The following is a 26614-nucleotide window of genomic DNA, read 5'->3' as shown; positions in this document are numbered from 1 at the left end:
AAGTTCAATGAACTTTTCTTTTCGTTTAAATGTTTTTCATTGATGAATGGCAGGAAATAGAAACGAACCGATATCATCTGAACCCGACAAACATCAACCATCTCAACGATATTTTCATTCATTTCACTATTTCGAGAAGTTGTATATTTTTCTCTTTTGAAAACTCATCAGAACGTCTTTTCGCGTTCTAGTGAATTGGATGAAAAATGAGGAGCGGAACTGTAATTTAAACACATCCTTCCAAAAACCCAATAAAAAGAACTCATAGTAAAATGATACAGTAATAAAATATGCATACGAGGGACGTTTGATAGTTACCGGAAAAAAATATATTTCATTTAATTTGCACTCTTATTTCCAAAGAAATAAAACAATAAAAAAGTAATGGTGAGTCAGTAATGATTTGAATAATTCAAATTTCATTTATGAAAAAACAAATGTATCATACAAAATCTTCCAAATAATTTGAAAGCCCCTGCAGAATGAATGTCATAGAAACTTCGATCAAGAATGTTTTTACGAAAATTTCTTGAATGGTCTAAAAACCGAAAAGTGAACAATAATTACCAAATGTGTTGTTATATAGGACAAAATGAGACACATATAGATTAACAAAAGTGCGAAAAAATCTTCTATGTCTTATTCTTCTCACAATTCTGACTCCGTTAAAACTATTGACAAATTTTTTAGGACTTTTCACTTCTTTATATCCCGCTTTCTGCTTCGTTTGTTGCCTTGTATAGTCCGCCGTTATTATCCAGGTTAGGTTAGGTCCAAAGTGAGTGGGTCTATTCGTCCCTCCACAGCAACCCGCAAGGGTTTATTGTAGCTCACACCTATTCACACTCGCCCAAATAAACCCAGCTTCTTAACGAAGCCGATTAGTTTGTATGGTGAGTGGTCTTTCAGGTTAGATAGTAAGAGTACGGCTCTGCCGAACTCTAAAAACCTTATTCGATCCCCATCGGGGCAGGTACAAAGTATGTGCTCTGCTGTTTCATCATTTTCCGAACAAAAGCGACACACACTGTCTTCCGTCAGTCCGAGTCTCTGCATACGATGATTCAAATGACAGTGACCTGTAAGAAGGCCTGTTAGACATCGTAGTTCATCCCTTCGGTAGTCCAACAACTGTTTGGTATCAAGCTTCGAAGGGTGAATAAACTCCTTGAAGTGAGCCAATCCTGGAAGATTCTGCCAGAAGTCCATAAATCTTCTTGCCATCCAGGTGTTCGAACTTTGTTTGGTAAAACCTAAAGCGATGCCAATGGCAGGTTCTGGTCCGATGAAGCTGCTTGCAGCACCCTCCTTTGCAAGGGAGTCAGCAGCCTCATTGCCTTCCAGGCCAGTATGGCCAGGAATCCAGACCAGAGACAATCTGTTAAGTCTTCCTATCGAGGAGAGTCGTTTTTGGCAATTTGGTATTAATTTAGACGTTGGCTCAGAAGGAGCCAAGAGCTTCCAACGCCACTTGATTGCCCGAGCTTGTGTATGAGGTTGGATTCTTCCAATCTCTCCACACACAATTCAATAGGATAAATTTCCGCTTGAAATAGAGTCGCATAGGTTCCTAGGCAGGTTGATATCTCTGATTATTATTTACCTAATTTGAATTTCATTGTATGGAAAAACCAATGTTGTTAACTTTACTCTTTTAAAACAGACTTATTCATAGTATTTATGAGAAACAATTATTTCAGAGGATCCACGATAACATCAATATTTTTTAGAAACCTTGGGAAAGGGAAAAACTTCCGCACGCGAAAGTCGGAGACGCCATCTATAGAATCAGCAGAGAAAAACCACAAATATCAATTATTAACAAGGTTTCCAAAAGCGGTCCTATGCAAAGTAAAGGTTAGGCATCGACTGCCGAACGAGATTTCTCTTCGGTCTTTCTGTGCAGTTTTTAATCTATACCTTAGGAAAGAAGTTGTGGTTTTTCTGCTACAGTTTGAATTTCATTTTCGTAACACTGCTAAAAACTGAAGTTATCATTTTTGAAAGCTTCTGATTTATTAAAAAGCAAGCGTTATTTCAAAGAAAATCCGTCCTACATCGTTAAAAATCATTCGATAACGTCCTTAACGACGAACGAAAATTGCCCCGTCTTCTAATATTGTCGGGTTATAACTTAAAGAGAAACAGTTGAAAAGAGAAGGCGTCAGTCGTATCCAATTATAATTTCATTACGAGACGAGACGATATTGCAAATTTTTTCCATTATTTGCTCGTGCCTTATACATATATATTACGAAGAGCAGAAATTGGATGATTCTCAATGAATTACATCAAAACATATCAAAAAGAATTTCATAACGGTCTAGTAAACTTTATACAGTATCGCGAGGAAGACATTTTCAGAGAAGAAATCGAAGGCTTTCAAGAAATGTAATATTTGAGTCCTTGGAATTTTCTTTACTTCACCAATCTCGTTACTCCACACGTATTTTCCTTTTCTAATGTAAACATTCTCTCTTTCATCTTAGAATGAAGATCTGAAGTCATGCATATTTTAATAATGATTTACCACTTCAATCAGCTATTATAACCGTTTCACCGGTTTATTTCCTTTGCTATAGCTGGCCTATCTACACTGAAAGTTAATCGCACATTGCACTAATTGCTGTGTACGAGACATTAAATTTTTTCTGGGTATAAAACACTTAGTACAGCTGTTTTATAGTCATAGGACAGGCAGTAGGTAGAGGTGAAGATATCATCTGTCAATTTGTCAGGAGGTGCCACCAGATTGGATGAACTTAAAACTGAGAAAAAATGAGATAATTGATAAAAAAGTATGGAAATATATTAATGACTATAACCCTACAAAATGTCTTGACAGTACTTCAATTTTAGTATCCAGTGCAATGTAACTGTCCAAAATTTTCTACAAATTGTACTTAATTATTTTCCCCAAGGTCACCGTTATTCTAGATCCTTGAGATATTATAGCAATTGTTGGTAAAGATGTAATGAATCCTCATGCCCGTGTCTTGGACATTTAAAAGACAATAACTTGATAGCACTAAAGAAGAGAGGTAAACCATAGTAAAAAATCAGTAAGTCCTCTCCCACTACTTTCATTCATAAATTCATTCATAAGTTCTCGATGGCCTCGAAACGAAGTGCGGAGCCAATTTCGTTCTTTTGTCATAGGCGTGCGGTCATATGAAAACGAAATTTAGGGATATCATAGAAGATTTTGTGGTAAGTTACTTATAACCAGCTACAAAAACTAAAAACAATAATAACGACAGCGAATAAACTGAACACAATATCAATTTTCGACCGTTTGTTGTAACTAATCCGATGCCAGTGGTACCGTCGAATCCTTCGATACCACAGCACTGAACGCGTTGGATGAGAATCTCATCCTAGGAGCAGTTGAAGGTCCCCGACAACTCGGACGGATCACGTGGTAAGAAAGCCTACTGGTTATATCATTCTTCTTTCTGGAAAGAACTCTATGGGAGATTTCAAAGTCACTCCTTAACAGGGAATGAATGTAAGATATGAAAAATCTTGTTCGATGTATGACCTATTCATTTTGTAGAAATTCATATTGAATATAGAATAAAGAAAACTTTTGTCTAGTTTCTACTTAGTTCATCATTTGTTAAGGCTGGTTTCGGTTTATTAGACCATTTCACCAATTGAAAATGATCTAATTAAATTAGCTTGCTGGTTAGATAATACTGTTAGCATCATATGTGTAACGCACACTAAACACTGATAGTCTGTCCGACGAGAGGAGGAGCCTGCCTTCCGCTGACGTATGCATGACAGAAAGGGAAAAGTTATCACTTTAAAAACACAAAACGTTTATGAATAATCTGAATCCAATATTTTTAAAAACTCAAGACGATCGTTAGTTCAACATATTTTTGACAACAAAAACCGGCGAAACACAATCGCTCGCTGGCTTCTCAGCAATTTCACGAATTTTTTTTGCTACCAACAAAAAATAAGCACATCTTCTAAATATACATCGACCTTGTTTGCCGTCGAACGTTTTAAAACCCCCTCACAAAGTTCAAGATCGCAATAACTCGTCAATACTTCTTATCGATTCATAAGCTGAGTTTCAACGAGGCAAATACACGAATTCTTCAGGTTCGACAATAGGAAAGTTTCAGCCATTACATTTCTAGCAGAAAAGTTTACAACGGTTGATTCTTGAATAATTTCAAATTTTTGCGTTGTTGAGTGAACTTTGGCATTTAAGTAAACAGGTAGGAAAGGAGAGTTTCGGATAACTCTGATTTCGTTTAGAAAACGGGAAAAATGTATGAGTTAGAAAGGAAAACGCCTATTTTTCCATTATCATTCTTTTTCAATGTGTCAAATATTCGTTTGGAAAAACCATAGTGTTTTATAACTAGTACTTATCCAGAAAACATGAAATATATACTTCACTTCAGAAGGAAACCAGACAGCGACACAGAAAGCTGGCATCGATTCGGGAAAAGGAGACTGAGTTAGAAACCAGAGATAGGGACTAAGACCGGAGACTAAGTAGAGGACCGGAGATCGAGACGGGAACCGGAGATCTAGACGAGAACTGGAGACCAATTCAGAAACTGGAGCGAGGACTGTGGGCGAAGTATCGGAAAAATGCAGGGGACTTGAGTCAGATAAGATACAGCGGCCCCAGTCAGAATATAACGTCACTCGCGAAGCTAGTCCCTGACCCGGCCTGACCTAGAGATGGCCGTAGTTGTGTGAAAAAATATTACTGTGTTAGAAAGTACCCAATATATAAAGCATATGTTCCAAGTTTGAAGACGCTGCGCTGTTTAGTATTTGTTCGGCAGCCATCGATAGCGAATGTATTCGGTAATTTTGTAGAAATGGAGAAAATTGGTCATTGTTATGTGGTACAATACTTTTATTTCAAAGGCCTCAGCCCATCCATTATGAAAGCTGGGTGAGTTTGCTTCTTCGTTCACAACAGTAAAATATTGGGTACGAGGGTGTACGAGCTGCCAAGACGAGCATCGCCGTGGTCGACCAAATGACGACTCCAGAAACGGTGAAGAAAATCCACAAAGCGGTACTGAATGACCGTCGACTGAAAGTGCCCATCGTATATTATCTGAACATTTGAACATGAGAAAGCTGTGTGCAAGATATGTGCCGCGTTTGCTCACACTCTAGCAAAAACCGTGTCGTAAAAATAAGCTTCACAGCAACAAATCAGAATTGTCGTTTCACAACCATAGTTGAAACATGGGTCCATCACTTTACACCCAAAACAAAAGAACAATCAAAACAGTGGACTCAAAAAGGAGAACCAGAAGGCGTAGACCGTTTCATCTGCAGGCAAGGTCATGACATCGGTTGTTTGGGATGCGCGTGGGATAATTTTCATTGACTATCTTAAAAAAGGTAAAACTATCAACGACGAGTATTGTACGAACTTAGTGCAACGTTTGAGTGAAGAAATCAAGCAGAAACAGCAGCAGCTGGCTAAGAAAAAAGTATTGTTTCATCAAGACAATGCACCGGCTCACAAATCCTTTATCGCAATGACCAAAATTGACGAATTAAAGTTTGAATTGCTACGTCATGTCCCTTTTCCGCCAGATTGAGCCCCCTCAGATTATTTTCTGTTCCCAAACTTGAAATAATGGCTCAGTGGTCAAAGATTTTCCAATGATGAGGAAGTTATGTCGGCAGTTAATGACTTTTTTGAGAAACAATACAGTCCTATTATAGAATCGGTATCTAACTTATTGAACGTTGCCGGGAAAAGTTTATACAGCTGCAAGGCTGTAGTAGATGAACAAAGAGAGTTCTGGCTCAAACGGGAGTGGGGGAAACGTGTAACGTCATCGACGCAGGATGGAATGACTATCGGAGAGGTTCATTCCGTCCTGCGTCGCATTTCAACAAAGCATTCAGCCAAGATATCGTAGAAATACGCAACATACGAGTATGGAAATCCTTAACGGTCAACTCCAGCCGAATTAATCATCTCCCGTTAAACCGGTGAAGCGTAGAGAGGGAAGAGGGGATATGTGAAAGCACTCCAATGGCCTATAAATAGTCGGATTTCGGAGGAATAAGTCCAGTTATCACCTGAAGACAATTGTGAATACTTACAATCGAAACGTCGTGGCATAACTTGATTTGGAATCTTTAAATTTTTACTTTCAATTTATTTCTATGATAATTTTTTATTTTCAGCTTTTATCATTATTTAATTTTTTTATTTTTTTGGTTGTTGTTCGGTTTTATGTTATTTCTTTGTAATTTCAGTTTTTTGTCCAATAAAATTGTTATTTTCAGTTAATTTTTTTAATATTTTTTCAAAAGTTTCAAATCAATTTACATTATATTAGACAATGGAAGTCCGAGATTTGGAGTTGAAGATTAAATACATTTTTTCAAAATTTTTGTGTTTTCTTGGGTTCCAGTACATAGAATAGATCCAGAAATGTATCTCTCTCATTCGTTTTTGTCTCGCTTCATTATTTCTATTTATTCTCAACGCATATACTATATCAAAGGCTTGAATATCTGACATATACCTTTGGTAGTGGGCGATGTTTTGTTTCTATTGATCGAATTGAATGACTTTATTTCAGATGTATAACTTAGTGCAGTCAAACATATTTCAACGATGTTTTTGAATTTCTATCGCTTCACTATATAGTGTTGGGTAGTTCAATCAATTACTTGGCTCTCTTCACATGCGATACCGTGGGTACCGACTTTAGAGTGCATATTTCGCTGCTGCTGATTTATCGCTATGCCTCAGGAAACAATTTTTATCGTGTTCAGAGAGTAGAGTACTTAGACCCCTCATCGTGATTCCAATGTAACCAATCCGCAGCCACAAGGAATCCAGTATACTTCTGGTGTTCCTAAGGACATTTCGGAATTCTTAGATGACCATAGATTCTTTTTTAAAATCTTTGTTGGCCTGAGTACTGAATTCACGTTGTTTCTCTTCAGAATTTCTCCAATCGATTACAGAAAATTCATGGCACACTGCAGGAACGCTCTTCCAATGCTAGGCTTATTTGAAGTTGCTTTAGCATTCTCTTGCTTGGTCGTATTTCTCGCTCGAATTGGGTTTCGCCATACTCATTACTTTGGAAGCGAATCCCTAACTAATCAGCTGTATAGTTTCTTTGACGGCAACCATCGTGCACAAGGAGATCAAGTCGAATTTCACTAGTATTGTCGCAACTTAGAACTCGCTTTGCTTATTACGAGAAGATTTATCGCTGTTTCATCCAACCCTCATTCATCCTGCTACCCAGCAGGATCGAAGAAAAGGAGATGTGCTGCATTACAAATGCTCTGCAACCGTTTTTGAAGAGTGATCAATGAATACTGAGTACTCAATACTTTCTCTTTGTGATCTTGACCTTCCGCAATATTTATTAAGATTCATATATGCCGAGATTGCAACTTTGCTCGGGTCACCGTACTAGGGTGAAATGCTTAATACTCACCCGTGCAACGTTGCGTGTTTGGAGATTGTTTTATATTTCTATATCCTGTGGTAGTATCAATTTTGATGTCTATGAACTTGAAATATTAAAAGATGGAATTGTGGATACTGAGTGTTTTTCTTCAAGAATATTGAAGTAGAGGTTGAAACATCTTTCAATTCATTTATTTGCTTGGAAAAAATTTGAATTATTCCATGACTAATTTCCATATTTGACAGTATGTTTCCTGGGCCTAAACACATCTTTTCGATTCAACGTCGCGTCGCAAGTCTTTATCGGTTATTCAAGTTTTAAAAAAAATACAGTTTTTTATCGAGTAGAACCCAATTCCAACGAATCTTTTCCCTGTTCTAAAGCTCACAATTCATTCAGCGCGAGTCAACAAAACCGAAAAGATAAAGCAGGAAACAAACGAATGCGTTATACTTACAGCAACGTGAAGCAGCTTCCTGATCGCCTGGTTGTGTCCGGTGCCGCAGTAAGCCATGGCGATAGTGTACATGCCCGACCGCCTGAGGATGGGATCCTTGTCGGAAGAGAGCTGTTGGATGAGAGCGTCGGCTTCCTCCAAACGTCCGTACATCGTGAAACTGATGCCGACGGCGAGACCGCGGAGTATTTTTTCGTGTTGGCTCTCTTGGGCATACTGAAAAAAATATATATTTAAATTGCATGTTTATGACGAAATATAATGTTGAAATGACAAGATGCATAATTTGTATTCGTCGTTTGTCTTCGTGGTCTAAACATGGCCCATAATTCAATGAGCAGTAGTTGAACCTTGAAAGCATCAATGAATCACAAAGTATCGCTTTCACATTTCTGCTTAAGTAATGTCGATTACCATATATAAGTTTCAAATTCATGAATGCTAAACGACGATTATTTTTCACATGTGTTTTAAATCGTAAATCATCGTCAAAGATCATTCCCAAGTTTCTTGCTGTTTTAACAGGTGTTATATCAGTGTTTGCTACGTTTAATCTTATGGAATTTTCTAGTAAGTGTCTATGAGTACGTGATCCGAACAATATGACTGTGTTCTTTTCAGTGTTCACTTTCAATGAATGTTTTTGTGAAACCTTCATGAGAGAGGAAATATCTTCATTTATTTTTTCAATAGCGACACAAACGTCTGAGGGTAGAAAGAAATAATTCAACTGCGTACCATCTGCATAAAAATCAATTTCACAGTAACGGATAGAGTTTTTTATGTGAAAGTGTAGAGTGCAAGTAAGAGTGGGCCAATTATTGAACCTTGAGGGACACCACTCGATAATTCTAGTGATGATAATAATAATAAATCTTTGATAACGACCATACAAGTAAGCTCTAAAAAAGGAAATAGTGTGTTCCGATAAACCAATGATTTTTAATTTGCTTAGAAGCAACGCATAGTCCAAAGTGTCAAAGGCCTTAGAAAAATCTAAGAGTATCAAAAGTGTTGCTTTTCTCCTACCAATTCCTGTCAAGAGAGAATCGGTAATATGCAACAAAGCTGTTTCACAACTATACCCTCCTCGAAATCCAGATTGGCATTCAGGTAAAACGTTACATTGCAGTACGTATTGTCTCAATTGATGATCTATTTTCCTTTCTGAAGAATGCCGGAAGAATGCTAATAGGCCTTACGCTAATTGCCAGTGATCGGCGTCGATCACCGGTAGGTATGTGTGCAAGGTCCCGTTCCTACATGTGGTTCACTATTGGAATCTGGAAGACCGGTATAAAATCGGCCGTCCACAATCGGTGTGTGTGCAATTAGCCTAAGGGACCTGGCACACATGCTTACCGGTGATCGACGCCGATCACCGGTAAGTTCACATAAGTTTCAAGTTAATACCGTCGGATCCTTGAGCATTGGACTAGAGACTATACAATGTTTTTTGGGTTTTGTCTTCGATTACATACTGGAAATGAAAATGACCAGCTGTCTGATGTTTATTGTTTGAATATCTAATTAATTCTCGATCAGTATTCATTCATTTCACTCACATTGGTCAGATTAGGGGGTGAAGTTTGTTGATTTTTTTTTAATTCCTAAATTTCGAAGATCCCTCCATTGGCCCATGCCGAAAAATTATTTCGAAAATTTTGGGCATGAAGCATGTGGCAGCGAAGATCGTTCCAAAATTGCTGCTATCTATCAATGTGTTTTTGTAGGATCATTTCGAAAAACAAGCGCACTCATCCAATTTTGTACACCAAAAACATCTGGTGTCACTGAACACTTTTTTGAGAAAATACATAGAATGAAAAAAAATACTACTTGAAACTTAGGAGACGATAGCAAAGTGTGAGAGAGACACTTTCTTATAATGAAGAATCATTATGACTGAAAGAAGGAAGAATGAAAAACATCAGTTGAGAATACGTTTTACCTTTTTCACACAACATTATAGGACTAATTTTTATCAGACGAAGTTGTATAGGACCATATTTGAATGATGCTGATCTACTCTACAAAATCTAAATACATATGAGCTTTCTCTGAATCTTTCAAAATACCTTAAAAACATTTAATAATATGGTAATCGATCTGTAATTTGACGATGGCTGAACAATGAGAAGAGTTTCAACTGAACTTTTGAGTTTTGAAAAATTCTCAATTTCAACGACAATATAACTTTAGATGTTGAACTGAAATGTTTCAGTATTCGATCATATTTAATTTCTCAACTTCAAGGAAAATAGTGTTATTATGCCACTTTCCTGTAATTTTCATTTATAAAACGCCACCTTATGTACAGTTACATTTATGGCAGGTCATTAAACATATCACTATATAGCCAAAAGTTAATACATGTTACATATAAAATAAAATTGATTCAATGCGTTACATATACTCTAATATACATGTAACAAGAATGCATAAAAGTCATGACAATTTACAAACATATCATCTGAAAGAAGTTATGGATGTATGAAGGGGAATAAAAAAGGTTTTATTTTGAAGGTTTTTTTTTTGGAAAAAAAAATTATAATTATGTAATTAATGTACTGAAAACTAAAACATTATTTGGGAGGTCCTAGGTAGCAGTCATCACACCACTCTCCTCAGCAATCTGAGTAAATATGTAAATACTACGCTCAACGATATAATTATATTTTTATCTGATCAATACCGTAGATTGCTGAGGAGTGTGGTTCGATGACTGCTACCTAGGATCTTCCGAATTATTTTTCAGTTTTTAGTATATTATCTACATGATTATTATCTTTTTTTTAATAAAACCGTATAACAAATATTTTTTCTACTTATTTTATTTTCAAGTTTTTAGTTTCAAATCTTGTTACTCAATTCTCCTCATTCTGTTTAGTTCATTAAATGACTCAGTATCACAAGGTAATCCGTAATGGCGTAATCCGCCATTTTGTAGCTGGGGTAATAATAATAATAATAATCTTTATTTTTCTTTTTGACATGATTGAACACGTATAGAAATCGTCAGGTACATAGAAAATAGCATACTTCATAATAGTAAAAGTAATACAAGTTATTAAAATAAGACAGTAATTAGTCACGTTTATAATAAAATAGCATCTTGAATTTGCATCTTTTTCGAAGTTTACTACTATTCTACTAGTCAAGCCCTGCTACTTGATACTCATATCGAGGTAGTTGTGAAACAATATGCTATCCACCATTTTGTAACTACAATGATCTTGGATTCACAATGATACAAAATTTATTGAATTGTATTGTCATCAAAACTAAATGTGTGTACCAAATAGCAGATCAATCCGTCAAAAGGAAGGGGCCAAACTTCAATTACTGAACATAAATATATATATAGAGAATAAAAATATTGGTAAAGGAGGTGTTTCCTCATTACTCTTGAATTTTTTTGAAATCGAATGATTCATTTAGGGTGGGAAGAACAGGCACCGCTCTTAGAGCGCCTTAAGGATTTTCCTGTAGTGCTTGTGCTTTATCCTTAAAACAATTAAAAATACTAATATCCAAATGTTTAAAAATGATTTGCAACATGCGAATGTATTTCTAATGAAACAGTATAAATAGCATTGTTAGTAATGGCCCTACTACAAAATTGACGAAATGTTTGTGACGATTACTCGTATCTCCATAACCAATGGCAACCAGAATTAGCACATCCTTTTTCTGGCATCTAAAAAATGCGAATTTGTGAGGTGATCCAGTTGTATCAGTATGAGGAGACGTTTTTATACGTTCGAATTGATTTCTGACCAATTCAATCTGTCATCAATAGTGATTCCTCGGAGTTTTTTCCTTTTTGATATTTCTGCTTTGAAAAAACTATTTAACTTTGAGTTTTCCCTTCGTTCAATTTTGGTATATTTCTTGAAAAATAAACTCTTGATGGAAACAATTCCTTGCAAACACTTTCATTCAGATCACTCATTGATTTTGCTGAGCAAATGAAAGTAGTATCATCAGCAAACACAATTCAATTTGTAGGTGTGATAAATTAACAGATCATTATCTATACTATAGCCCGTTCATAATTTGTTGATAGCTCACTGCAAGTTTGACCCTCATTAGAGAACTGAAATACAGAGAGGACAGCTAATATGATATAATAACAAAAACCAAATTAAAACTGGCAGTTTAAGATGTTTTCGACTAACCCACCTTGTATCTGAAGAAATACAATACAGCTATAAAACTTTTAATCCGATTATGTACGTATTTTGAGTGGAAATGAGTGACCAGTGTCGTAGAGTATATGATTAAAACATTAGTTACTTTAAATAAATATATATATTAATATTCTTAAACTGTAGGTACTGTAAACTGTATTTTTATTTTAAAAAAATTTCTTTATTTTATTCAAAAATAATAAGTTACTTGCAATTTGTAAAAGATACATTTATTTAATTAATACCTATTTTCAAATGATATAAACTACGATTACTTACAAAACTATTCAAATTCAAAATAAACAGGATCATCTTCGGAATCCGAGTCGTCTTGCAGGTTAATAATTAGCGGTTGTGTCTCTACAGTCGCATCAATTATATTGTCAAGATCCCACATTTTTTGTTCTTCTTCTATTGCATGTCTTACTGCATCTCGCCAATTTTGTTCTGTAATATGTTATAAAGACTCATATAACAATTCACGTACAGCTTGTATTTTATATGACGTATTTTTTCTAGCCACATAGCTTTTCATTTGTGCCCAAATGAGTTCAATTGGATTTAATTCACAGTGGTAGGGTGGAAGTCTAAGGACTGTGATGTTTCGTCTTTTCGCCATTTTGTCAACTACGTATTTCTTGAACTTAGATTTGTGTTGCCGGGCAATTTTTAAAAGTTCTGCTTTAACCATTCCATCTTCGTAAGGCAGGGACTTATTCCGCAGCCAGTCAATGATATCCTGTTTCTTCCACGCAGTCGTTGGAAGTCTTTCAACTAGTCGTGAATGATAAGGTGCATTATCTAATACTACAATTGAGTTTGGTGGTATATGTTCAATCATTTGCTCAAAATACTCTTCGAAAACATCAGCTGTCATCTCCTCGTGATAGTATTTTGTGCTTTTGGATTCAAATTCCAACAAACCATGCTTAGCAAATCCTTTTTCACTGCCAATGTGAGAAACTATTAATCTACTGCCTTTACCAGAGGGTGGGGAAATACCAGTAGACCAACCTTCCATAAAGGCTTGCCTGGAGCTTGATATATTTTTATCTGTCCAAATTTTTGTGAGAGTATGACCTGCGTTTACCCACGTTTCGTCCTGATAGTAAATTGGCCTTCCTTCAGCCCGAAATTTTCGTATAGATCTTAGATACTTTCTTCTCCAACATATTATCTCTTCCCGGTCAATCAAAAGTGATTTTCGGTCTGATTTCTCCCACCGGAAATTTAATTCTTTTAAAACTTGCCGCAATTTGGTTCGTCCGACATGAGGCAAATCCGGGTCGTCTCTAACTTCTTGTAAAATTTTGTTTAAGTTGGGTATTTCTTTTTTGTAAAAAAATTCGTGAATTTTCCTTTGAATACCATTTTTGGCAAATTCATCAATTTCAATAGGTTTTCTCCCCCTCTTTAAGTATTCGTTTGTATTTGGGTTAGCTATACCTTTTTTTTTTCTTTCTGATAGGAACCTATATATTGTTGACTCCCCTACGCCCGTCATGTTGGCACAACTCTTGATTATGTTCTGAACAGTGTTTTTGGGATTCTGAGAAACCAGAGCATCGTGAACGTTCAAAACAATAGTCTTCTCTCTTGGTGAATAGACAGACTTACTGACTGTACGCAACAGTACCGGTGTAAAACTTGATGATGTTGATGATGATGACGAAGCCATCGCAATCAATCAAAAAAACAAGCAGGAACGAAAGGTACGTATATGTTTGTAGGAATATGAAAAAAAGTTACTCACGCACTGCACAAAATTCGCAAAATAAATATTAGAGACGTTAATTATTGCCGTAGACGCCGAAACACCAACGAGCCGTAAATTAAATGCGATTAAAAAATGTACTAAACCAAAAATTATTTTCGTTCGTAACAACTTCACCCTTTCAAGGCAAGTTTCGAATATAAACTGAAGCTTTATATTTAATGAATAAACACCTCAGGAACCTCCGCCTATGATTTTACGAGTTTTACGACCGTTTTATGACTTGGGCCCTCATTTTGTGCTATCGACAAATTATGAACGGACTATAATATTATAAATGTGAATTTGTGAAGTATGTATGTATGTATGTGGCTCTTTCGCGCTTAAACGACTGAGCGTATTTAGATGAAAACTTTACATAAATACTGATAATACATCAGAATGACATACAGGCTATAGGTTTTGTGTAATTTTGGTCATAATATATTATGTCGGAAAAATTCTTACTCCCAAGAGTTATCTTGGCATGCGCTGCCTATATAGTTGGAGTTGCATGCAGATATAGTACCGTAAGATAGTTTATCTTGAATAGTTCTAAATAAAACTCCGCGATAGCATATATCTTCCTCTTATTTGGTAGCCACTATATGCACACAAATACAATTAAATTGTATACTTTTTTTATAATGCATATTATAGAATATCTGTTAAATTGTCGTTTTGAGTATTTGAAATAGATTAACTTGACGGTCCTGTTATTTTTGCGGATGTCTTGTAGGTAACATAATTCGATTCTCGAAGCTATTCCTTACTTATTGCAATTGGCATATTTTTTTTAGTTACTGTATTACTGTAAAAATATAGATTACTAGCTGTTGCCCGCTCTTATATTAACGTACAGCTGAAGCTACTAAATCTAGAATCTTGAAATATGCAGGTAGGTTCTTTGTAAAGCATAAATAAGCATCAAGAAAAGGAATCAGGAATTTCCACCTCCAAGGGGGAAAAATGGGGGTTCAAATATTGTATTGAACAAAACATAAAACTCACTGTACGTGTACGAAACAGTCTCCTCGTTTACAGAAAACGAATTATACAATTTCCTTGAGACCGAAGTTCGTATCGAACCAATACCAAATTATCGCTTGAAAATTCAAAGAGAAACGAAAATTACTTTTGTTTATTTTATTAAAACTCCATCCCATTTCCGAACTTTGGTCGTCAACAAAATGAATTTCTCGTTTTTGTGTTGACTTACGCTCTATCGACGTATTATGTTCAATATTTAAAGAAACGAATTGGATCGTGATGTTTTCCACATCAAGAGGGAACTCGTAGAGGTCACGAATAAGGACTTGTTTCGATGCCTCGAAATTATTTAACCGGAAATCGAAAAAAACTCGATGAGATTATAATTGAATTGAATGGATTTATAATAATGTTACTTTTTTCTCGTGGGAATAATAATAATTGACTACACTGCACAATAATCAGACTCAACTTTATTTCACTGTTGACACAACTAAACACTTCAACTAAAACTTCAACCATTATTCAAATGTATATCGCCTCATTAGATTTCTTTGTACCGCGCTGTTCACTGAACTTGGACTTTCACGATCTCGGTGTGGGTCGCGCTTTTAGACGGCAAACGAACTATCCCCGAAACCGGTGGACAATTCGCGTAAACGCAAGCAAGACATAAGTGGAACCACCTATTGATTTGACACCCAAGTTAACTTGCCAAGTTTTTATGTCAGCGTTGGTGGTTTGACCAATAAACCGAAAACTGTGGTAACAGAAATTCGGGAAGCCATCTTGGAATGCCATCGGAAAACGAATCCACATGTTTCTAGAAATGATATGAAATCGAGAAAGATTATTGCTGTCAAGCTGCTGAAAAATAATTCCATTAAGATAAAAAAAAATTGATAAGTACTATTCTGTTCATTTCAATACTGATTTCAATTCAAGAGCCGCCGGTAGATAGCTGTTTCAGCGTGTTGGGCATCGTCAGTATACCGGGCAGGCAGTCCCCGATTGAAGACAAATGTGAATAACCAAAAAAATTACTTGATAAAAATAACTGCGCAAACGCAGTTGTCGGTTGATTGGTCAAGCCACCAACACTGACATAAAAACTTGGCAAGTTGACTTGAGTGTTACACCAATAGGTGGTTCCACTTATGTGTCGCCTGCGTTAACGCGTTATTTTTATCAAGTACTTTTCTTGGTTATTTACATTTTGTCTTCAATCGAGGAACGCCTGCTATAGGTACTGACGATGCCCAACAGGCTGAAACAACTGTCTACCGGTGTATATATGGTTATTGGCTTCATCAGCGCGGTGCAGACAAGTGCAAAGATGGGCAACACGTGGTGGCCGAAAACGGGAAAACAACACAAACGAACGGAGCCGGAGCCACCAACACGAGCCTACCGCATAGGCTACGAGCCTACGAGCATACCGCATGTGGTTCCAGTTAGAAGACCTAGAAATTCTAGTATACACCCAACATTATCACGAATTACTTTTTTGTATACCCTAGCATCCATATCACAATGTAGGACTATTTTAAAATTCAAATCATCTAAAAGAGCAATTCGTTCAGGCCAGTATCAACTCCCTACACTGTAGATTAATGCACTGACACACATCAGCCCAGTGACTATATGTGAAAAATTCTAGAATTCAACTAAACTATGGAAAATTCCATAATCTGGAAACAAGTTTATAGATAGGAAATAATGCGCACATGATAAAACAGCTGCAGGGTTCTATCAAACAAAATTTTATTACATCAGGATAATGAATTTTTTTAATAAAGATATAACGGAATTCTCTTGAAAATAAGTCGATCCAAAGAATCTTAAAACAAGCAAGTCAGTAGCTCAAAACATAAACATACTTATCTTAATGAAAGAACTGAGTTTTAATAATTTCATGAGTTTTATAAACGTCTTTCAGATTATATAAGATATGCTTCGGACTGATAAAGATATTACATCCGGATGACATAAAGGATGACGCTTCGTAATAATATACAAACGGTATGATTGAACTGATGATTGAAATGAATAAATTGAACATGTCGTGATCAATAAATGTCAGAAATGTACCAGAGAATCATTTCGATGAGGAATGGCTTTCGTAGTAAAGTGAAAAACTATAACAGCTATTGTTGAAATGTCGGATTGTATTCAACCGCCTGCATTTTGAAATATTCACCTTGTTTCCTGCCAGTAGTAATCGATATAGTCGTTAGAATTTAACGTTTTCTACAAATGTTACCAATGCAAAAGGTTGGTGATAGGTATCCAATTATTAATGGTCTCTCGTCTCCGTCTCTCTCCACTCTTTTTTTCTCCACTTTATCTATCCTTCCTATCTTTCTTATTACTCATTTTCCTCTTATATAACTCTCATTTTCCTCTCATATATCTCTCATTTTCCTCTCATATATGTCTCATTTCTCTCTCCTCTCTCATTTTCCTCTCATATATCTCTCATTTCTCTCTCCTCTCTCATTTTCCTCTCTTCTCTCTCTCTCTGACTCCTGTCACTCTCTCCTATTCCTCCCTCTCTATTTTCCTATCATCACTTTGATATCCCTCCCAAGCTCTTTTCTCCTCTCACCCCTCTCAGTATCCCACCACCAGTCTCCTCTATACTTTATCTCTATGCTCAATCTTCTCTTTGTTGTCTCCACTCCCCCTTTTCTCCATTCTCTCCATTTTTTGTCTATCCCCGTCTTTTTTTTTCTCACCTCCATTTTCTCTCACGTCTCTCCCTCTTTTCTCTTTTTCGTCAATGATGCTGATGTTCCTTTGGGATCCTCATCTTGGGAATTATCTTCTGTCATTTAAAAAAATATTCTAAAATTTCAATGATGAGCATACCTATATGAATATTTTTTCGATGGACTGAAGTAATTCCAAAGATGGGCTTATGAATAAATGTTGGTTGATCAGTTGTAAAGTATCCAGTTCATCAACTGACTGTATGATACTGCAAGTAACCTGTGCATCAACTAACATTGTGAAGTTTCTCCGGGATGTCACGATCTTTAAACATTCAATGGATGTTCGGTTTTATTAGCCGTAGTCTGCAGGTTTCTGGGATCAAAAAATCGTCTTCAACTGCGCAGCTTAAAATTCATTTCGTGTTTGTGGAAAGTCCAAGTAACCAAATATCTTAAAGTCGACTTCATAGTTCAATTTAATAAATGTTTCCGATGATTTCGACTAACAGCTACGATGTTCAGAGTTGGATTTAGGTTGTACTCACCATCTACTTAAAAGTAAACCCTGCACCGAGGGTTAAACACTAGGGGTCGGTGTCACCCCTTCTCGGAGGTGAAAAATATTTCGGTGAAATCCGGGAGTGGGTAAAATAACCAATTCTAAGTAACTATTGATCTACAATTTTTTTTCCGTAAGTCTATACTTTTCAGACGATTTTCAGACGGTTTTTCGCGAATAATTCAAGAGAATTTCATAGAGAAAAATTATTCTTAGTGAAAATGTATCTTATGAATAAATAGTGGTGTTTGTAGGCACAACACAAACGAAGTAATAGCTTGTGAAGATAAGTTTTTATTTTTAAACGACAAAATTGACAGTTTGTATGTGAAATTTACCAAAAAAATGCATTTTTCGAGGAAAACTCAAAACCTTTTATGAAGTGCTCCATAAAAACTTATTTTTGTTTCTACAAAAGTTCCTAACTCGCTATTGTGATGAAAATAACGTTTTTTTTTTTGTTCGGCAACAAATAAATGCGAAAATCATCCCCTAAGTACCACCCCCATTGAAAATGTTTGTTATCACTTTACAATTCACCTTATTTGTGTACTTGTCATATGCTCAAGGAGTCTGGAGAAGATTTCGCAAAAAATTGCATTTTGAAAAAAATTAAAGTACATAAATAAAATGAATCGCACAGTGGTAACGATCATTTTCAATTGATTTGATAATTAGGGGGTGTAGACAAAAAAAGGGAACCAAAATAACTGTTTATTTTAGTACTAAAGTACTTAAGATTTTACGATTTTCCCGAAAAATGCATTGTTATTTTTTTGTTACTTCACGTTGAAACATTCAATTTTGTCGTTTAACGAGTAAGAATCAACCTTTAATAAGCCATTACTTCGTTTGTATTGGGTCTAAGGTAGATTTCAACAAAAAACGAATGTTCTTTAGAATAGGTACGTTTTGAGTTATTTGCGAAAAACCGTCCGAAAATGTGAGTAGAGTGAAAGAAAATTTGATACTTCTACTAGCGAAAATTTGAAAGGTATTCACTTCCAGAATTAGAACTTACAATTAGTCAATCTTTCTATTCCAGGATTTATTTTCATCAAAACATTTTTCAACATTGATAAGGGGTGGCATTCACCCCTAAGGTGAAAGCAACCCCCAGTACAGGGCCAATTTTGAAATAGGGGTTGAGTAGATTTTCAATCTAAATTCTTAGGCAAATATGTGCTGTTTGGCGAAATTATGCAGTATTTCACCTTCGATGATTGGACTATGGCGTCAATAAATCCACTCGACTCGAAACTTACCATCCGCAAGAGACATAATCGGAAAAATCGACCGTGATAATAGACCGTGCTTGAACGCACCGCATTCAGCAGTGTCTATTCACAACGGTTCGTAGTTCTCGAAAGAAATACCCTTCTCTGCAAACCTGTCACTCGTCGACGACAAGCTTTCATAAAAGGGATCTCAAAGAGGTCCTTGACGTCATACGGATAATACGCAGTCTGTAGGAATTAAAGAAATCCAATGAAAACTGCCAGTCTGATATTGAGCTATCGATAATAAGAACAATTCCGACCAACATCCCCTTTGAACATTTTCGAATAATTGAATCAGTCATTCAAGAAGCTCCTCAACATGCCAAATTTTGACAACGAGAAAAATTTTTTGAGTCGAGATCTGAATCACAGTATACAAAATTAAAAAAATAAACAAAATCGACCTTTTTTTATGGACAAATGGGGTTACTCAAATCACTAAAATTACATTCATAATTCATTATAATTCATTATAATATATTATAATTCATTATAATTCTTATAGATCTATTTCAAATTAAGTATATGTATGTTTTATTGCTGAAACGAATTGGGTACTTATCGTTTTTTACTGTCTTATTCATTTAATAATTATTTTAAAATGTTGTTTTAGATTGTGGAAGGTAAAATAATTAATGAAAAACAGGTTTGCCATTCAGCAATATACAATAACTTCCTTTCGAAATAAGTTATAAATCATTTTGCAAATTGGCTAGAGTACTAATTGATATAATTCAATACTCCTTTCAACTAAAGAAAACCAAAGAAAAATGTATTAGTGACTTCTAATCCGATATAATACTGCATCGATTGTTGTTCTTGTGGTAGGCTCATTTCGGTTTTAATTTTTTTGTAGTTCTTATTTATCTTGTAGAAAGTTTACCAAGAGGTGCCCATTTCCGGACGCGAAATTAACATTGAAATCTCCTGCTGAAATTAGTAGCAACGTATGATAGTTTTCAGAGCCAACTCGACCGTAAATGTGTGCTCGCAACTCTCTCTCTTTCTTGCCCCTACAGTAATATACGAAACGTGACTCTTTCTATCTTCACTAACTTATACCTCCCTTTCAACTTCCGTTCGCTTCTCCCGTAACGCTCTCGTCAGGCATTCACCAGCTTACTCCCCAAGTCAAGCGCGCGTAAAGAAGTAAACAAATTCAAGTTGCCCCACACACACACACACCCATACGATACGCGTGATGGAGAAAGGTTGCAGCTGCGTTGGTTTTGTTTCACATAGTGAATCGCTTCCAAGTTAAAGTCGCATTTTTTAGGGTTGTCTTGAGCTAGACGAGTACTATTTTAAAATTAGGATTAATTTCAACAAGCTGGCATTGAATAGTTCAGGACGAATAGCTGAAATGAGTGACAACAGTTTATGAAAGCGAAAGCTGAAGATTCATCGCATCCGTCAACGATGAATAATTGGTTATCTCGGAAAACAATTTATTTTTTACGACCGCCATAAATGATGAGCCGACTCAAAACAGTTATTTCAATTCTCCAAGTCCTTGAAAATGAATGAGGAGATTTAGGAAGCACTGAAGTGTATTTTCAGAGACAGTGAAACGGGTTCGGGCCCAATTTACCAACGGAGATTCCAGATATTATTTCAACGAGAAGCCATACTTTAATAAAAATAAAAAAAGAGTGAGCTTTCGGCAATGTTTATTGCCTTCTTCAGGACAACTAAAATATATACGTGGGTATATATTACAAACTATCGTGAGAATAATGAAAATGGATTTTTACGAAAACAGTTAAAATATTGATGAAATGAAATTATAGAACTGACTTGACATATTTTTAAAATCAGGAAGGAGAATTTTGAATAGGGAGTGATTCAATATTTTTTTCAATATAAATATATAATAATAATAATAACCTTTATTTCAAAGAGTGTTTTACACAAATCAGCGAAAAACAAAAAATGAAACAGTGTCAATTTTCATAATTCTTAAATCTAATATCTAATAAGAATAATAAGGAAAGTCTTCTACATTATATGGTTCTACTTCAATGAGGAAGGATTTAACATTTGTTTTAAATTTGTTGATGTTGTTCAAGGTTTTAATGTTCTCTGGTAGTCTAGTAAAAAGTCGTATAGAGGCATAAGAGGGATGTTTTTCAGTTGCTACTAGTCTATGTATTGGATAAGATATAAATTGGATATATAAATTTAACTGAGATTGTTGAGCTCTACTGATCTTTCATTCATCGCATGTTCTTCATTATTTATTTCAGCAATTTCTAAAAATAATCTTTCGGAAAGATTATTTTCAGTATGTAAAATTTTAGTATTATCATAATCCATATTAATAGTCATACTGAATAACATGATCTACCAAAGCACGTGATTTGATATTTCTCCTACAGTCAATTTTATGAGAGATCGATAATACGACTATTCAATGTTCTAGATGTCTGACCAATATATGACTTTTCGTAATTTTGACAAGGAATTTTGTTAATAATATATATTTTTGTTTTCAATGATTTTTAATTTTCAGCAATTTTGATGTTTTCATGTATTAAAATACATGAATTATTTTAAGAGTGAGTTCTTGAATATACGGTAGGGATCTTAATCTGACTATGATTTGGTTATTTGCAGTATCATTATTCCACATAATATTCCACAAAATGTTTACGAAAAGGTTACGACAAATATTGTTACATTGCCTGCCTCCATAGCACAACCTTATTTCCTTCAGGTGTCCTCTGAATGAACTCTGTCAAGTAATTAGCCCTACTGTTGAAACAGTTCTTCGGTGCCCTTCTCGAACGATCCCATCATAAAGGTTTTCACCAATGCTTTTCCGGGTACATTTTCAAGATACTAAAACGTATCATACAACTTAAAATAAATGTGTATTCATGAAGTTATAATGAGCAGAATTGTTAATAAAGACGTCAACATTCAAATGACTTTCCATTTAATCCAATTTCTTCATAAAAAAAGTTGACTGGAAAAAGACCTTTTAAGTTCGCTCAATCAACAATTAGTACTATAGATTAGGTATTATGTCGGAATTGCTGTAATTTAAAGATTTCGTGAATATTTCAAAATGCTACTAGTTGCACTTCGATAATGACACAGTTCTGTTTTCCCGTCATATTCCCCTGATACACCACTATCAAATCAGTTGAAATCCGGGAACGATTCACAATATAATGCACGATCATCACTTCTATTCCCACACTCTATCGTCAGGTAATTTACATCAATCATGCACAGTGCGGCGATCAGCAAAATCGATTACCAAATAACCCGCATTCGAGGATTAGCCAGAACGGAAAATTTAATGAAATTAAACGAGAGAAAAATTTAGAACGAAACACACGTTGTGAACAAATATATTTTCCAGATTATTTTCAATGATAGACCGATTCCGCGATACTTCATCTGTGCATCTCCATAAAAAACTCATCACCCTATTTAGTGTCAATGTGCCATTAAACAGAACAGCAATTTCACATTTTCGTTTGATTTATAGTTCATTTTGATATGCATGTGCTAAATACTGCCTAATGTCTTACTGTAGAAGTTTTGTACCACATCGAATGTTTCAGAAGTCAATCAAATACAAGGTTTTTGGCTTTCTACTTCTACAGCTTGATACAAAAATGTGTGGGAATCTCCCAAAGGAAAGGAAAGAGGCAATCAATTTTGAAGAAGTAACTATACAAAGATGTGTAGATCACGCAAAGAAGTAACTTTCAGTCACAACCTGCCTCTCGAAACAGCTACTTTCATATAAACATTGAAATACACGAAAGAAAAATACTGCCGAAAGAAATAATTTCATATGAACACTGAATTGTACGAAAAACACTTTTCACGTTATGGAATTGAATCAGGTATCATTCACAGGATTCCCACACGATATATGTCGCGATAAAACACTCGCCTTAACAGTTCTTCAGTACCCAAGCTGGATAACATTATGAGAAAAAAACGCTCAGTTCATTCATAAATCATTTCAATTTACCCATGTCATCGACGACAGTACGTAATGACATTCATTCCTTTATTTGACTAAATCACAGCCACAGGAAAATTGTCTAAATTGGAAGGGGTATATTTTTAGGAGGGGGCATATTTTTGGGAGAGGTTAATTTTTGGGAAAGAAAGGTTTTGGCTATCTACTTCTCCATATTTATAAAAAAAAATGTGGGAATCTCCCAAAGAAAGGAAGCAAGCAATCAATTTCAAAAAAATAACTCCATGAGGATCTAGAGGTGATTACGAATTGGAGTGAAAGTATCCAAGTTCAATTCAATGCCACGAAAAACCAGGCATAGGTTTTCTCCAAAGAGGTGAATATCTCCGATCTGGAGACAGAAAACTCCGCTTTCTGCTTTGATAAGTTTGTTGGGGGTTAAAATGGACACCAATATGTCTTGGCACAATTATGTCGCTGGAATTGCAAGAGCTCCGTCTCAAAATTCTGGAACACTGTTCCAAACCAAAAAAATATACACGTCTCAGCAAATTTTGATGCTCAGATCAAACCTTCTTGGGAGTATTTTTCTCTAAGCATACCCTGAAGCTGCTGGATTCCGTTCAAAAAATATCCATCCACCTGATTGGAGACAAAAACATCACATGCAACTTAGATAGGCTGGAACATTGCAGAAAGGCTAGAGACTTGTCTTTCTTTGCTAGATACTTTCACGAGAGGTGTTCCAGCGAATTGGCACATTTGATTCCACCAAGAACAGTACATATCAGAAATACGCGACGAACTGTGGCTGCTCATCGTTTTGAGGTTCAACTCAGTACCCCTCGAACTTCACTGTTCAAGAACTCTTCCATTTGAAGAACTGCCTTCATGAATTCAATTGCCAAGCGATTCAAATCCAACGTGGACCGCTACTTTCGCACTATCACCGCTCGTAGAGCGCGTCAAGGATTTTCCTGTAGTGCTTGTGTATTGCCCTTGAAAAATATAAATATGTGTAGATCATGCAAAGAAATGTCTGAGAGTTACTTCTTTGCATGATTTACACATCTTTGTACAGAGTTACTTCTTTTGAAATTGATTGATTCCTTCATTTCTTTGGAAAATTTCCTCATTTTTATTTGAAACGCTTTTACTAGCTTCACCTGTATGTATGTATGTATGTTTCTTTATTTGTTTGTAACTCTCAAGCTCGAGATCTGTATTGACAGAATTATCTGCATTATTGCTGGATCTATTCGCGAGCTGATTGATTCCAAAGTTTAGATAAAATAAATATAGTTTGAAAATACTAAAAAACACGCTTTTATAGCATAGGAAACTAAAAAATGAAAAATAAATATAGTAAAAAACACGATGTTCTTTAAAAGCGTGTTTTTTTGTTTTTTAAACTATATTTATTTTGTATCAAGATGGAGAGGTAGAAAGACAAAACCTTTTTTTCCCAAAAATTAATCTCTCCTGAATATATACCCTTTTCAATTTGCACATTGATATATTTCACATTTCAAAACTCCTTTAACAACTATCGAAGACGTTTTGACAATGAAACGAATTAAAGAAAAAACATCAAAATCAACTAGAATTTATCCAATTCTGAAGACGACGGCAGATTTTAGCCTCCGAAACGAATCCGATAAGTATCTGTAGAGTTTCTAATTTTTTTTATAAACAAAGTTATTAAATACGACAAGTTACTAATGAAAAGAAGTATATTACTTGTGAAATATACTGTAAAATTCACGCAATAACGTTACGAGTATAAAAACATGAATAGAAACAGTCTTTGGAAATGCTATAAATAATGAATATCAAAGATTTTTTTTTCTGTAAATATCAATTTCTTCATACCTTGTATTTCGATTTTTTTTTAAGAAGCAGTTATATCAACAGTTGTATTGTTAGGAAAATTCAAAAGTTTTACGCAAATCCTTACCTTCATAATAATGACATTTTCGAAAAATAGTTGGTAGCTAACCATCTGGATAGACCAGATAAAATGGACTATAAATGAGTTGTGTAAATCGGCATCTACACAGAAACACTAGGGTATAATTGCAGCTGTACAAGAGATACAGTACGCTGTGAACATACCTTAACCACATAACCATTAGCACGTACATACAGAAAATGGCACATGCAAATTATGCAATCCCCAGAGCAATCTACTCGCTTGAGAATATGAGCGATAAACGCAGGCACCTTCTCTATTATATCACGTTAACATGGATTATGTTCTCCTTAGCAGATAATAAAGAAGTCATTAAAGTTTAATTAAAAGTAATTGCGGGACGGTTGCTTGGCATCGATGAGATCTAATTTTTCACTGGGTCACCAACATACAGTAGGGTTGAAGAGATTCATTTTCCGTTCCAAGGACTCTTATATCAGAAAAATTATTTAAATAATAGTAGGGAGGTATCGAATAAGAACCCATTTGAAATGGATACCATTTGATCAAAAACCTTTTCGACGTGAATCGCTATTTTCGCACAGGCACAGGTGCTCTTAGAGCACCTTCAAAATTTTCCTGTAGTGCTCGTGTTTTGTCCTTTGAAAAAACACTTTTCTATGGAACGCCATTTCACTTTTTACTGTCACAAATATTCATTTCCTCAATTTATTCACCTAACAATTCATTTGTTTGAATTCAATTGATTTATGCATTTGTTGGACAATTAAAAACGATTGTTCACAAAATTTGTTCTATTTTAAATGACACTTGATTTAAAATATTACATAAATAAAATTGTTATTTGAATAAAAAAGACTAATGAAATAACTTAAAGCTTTCATTGATTCCGAAGAAAAATATTGTTTCAGAGTATTGGAAAATGCAACGCCAATTTACTATACATTATGCTGAAAAATAATCTATATACATATAGTTCAACTTAGCAATGAACAAACATTATTATTCAACAGTCAGAGGAATGTATTATTCGAGTAAATTCAACTAACGTTTCAATTCCGCATTTATTTTTACCTTTGGATAAAATGTTAGTTATTTATATGACTGTTGAATTATAATGAAACTTTAAATTCACTTTCTAAAAGTAAGTTTGGGAATAAAATTTCAATGATATATGTCAAATACTGTCAAAGTTTTCCCATGAAACATTGTTAGTAATAAAAATAGACTTTCGTTTGTCTGAAAATATAGCAAATTGAGTTTCCATACTAAATATTTTTCTATGAATAATAAAGATTGTTATATTTCAATTTTATTGAATGTGTTGAATATTTCCAACATTCACTT

General features: G+C 35.1%; 1 protein-coding gene across 1 annotated transcript in view; it reads right to left on the bottom strand.

Annotated features, from left to right (window-relative positions):
- The window catches only part of Rpn2 (Regulatory particle non-ATPase 2), a 238809-nt gene that overhangs the window by 175368 nt on the left and 36827 nt on the right, over nucleotides 1-26614 (bottom strand). Inside the window, exon 9 of the mRNA XM_074184560.1 lies at nucleotides 7900-8115. Within this exon, the coding sequence (XP_074040661.1) occupies nucleotides 7900-8115 (216 nt within the window). The remainder of the gene's footprint in view (nucleotides 1-7899; nucleotides 8116-26614) is intronic.

The sequence above is a fragment of the Leptinotarsa decemlineata genome, unplaced genomic scaffold, assembly GCF_025532065.1.
Source record: "Leptinotarsa decemlineata unplaced genomic scaffold, Ldec_3_MD MMD2_tig00026354_RagTag_RagTag, whole genome shotgun sequence".
Taxonomy (NCBI): Eukaryota; Metazoa; Arthropoda; class Insecta; order Coleoptera; family Chrysomelidae; genus Leptinotarsa; species Leptinotarsa decemlineata.
The sequence above is the reverse complement of the archived record's forward strand: the minus strand, read 5'-3'. Positions and strand labels throughout refer to the sequence as shown.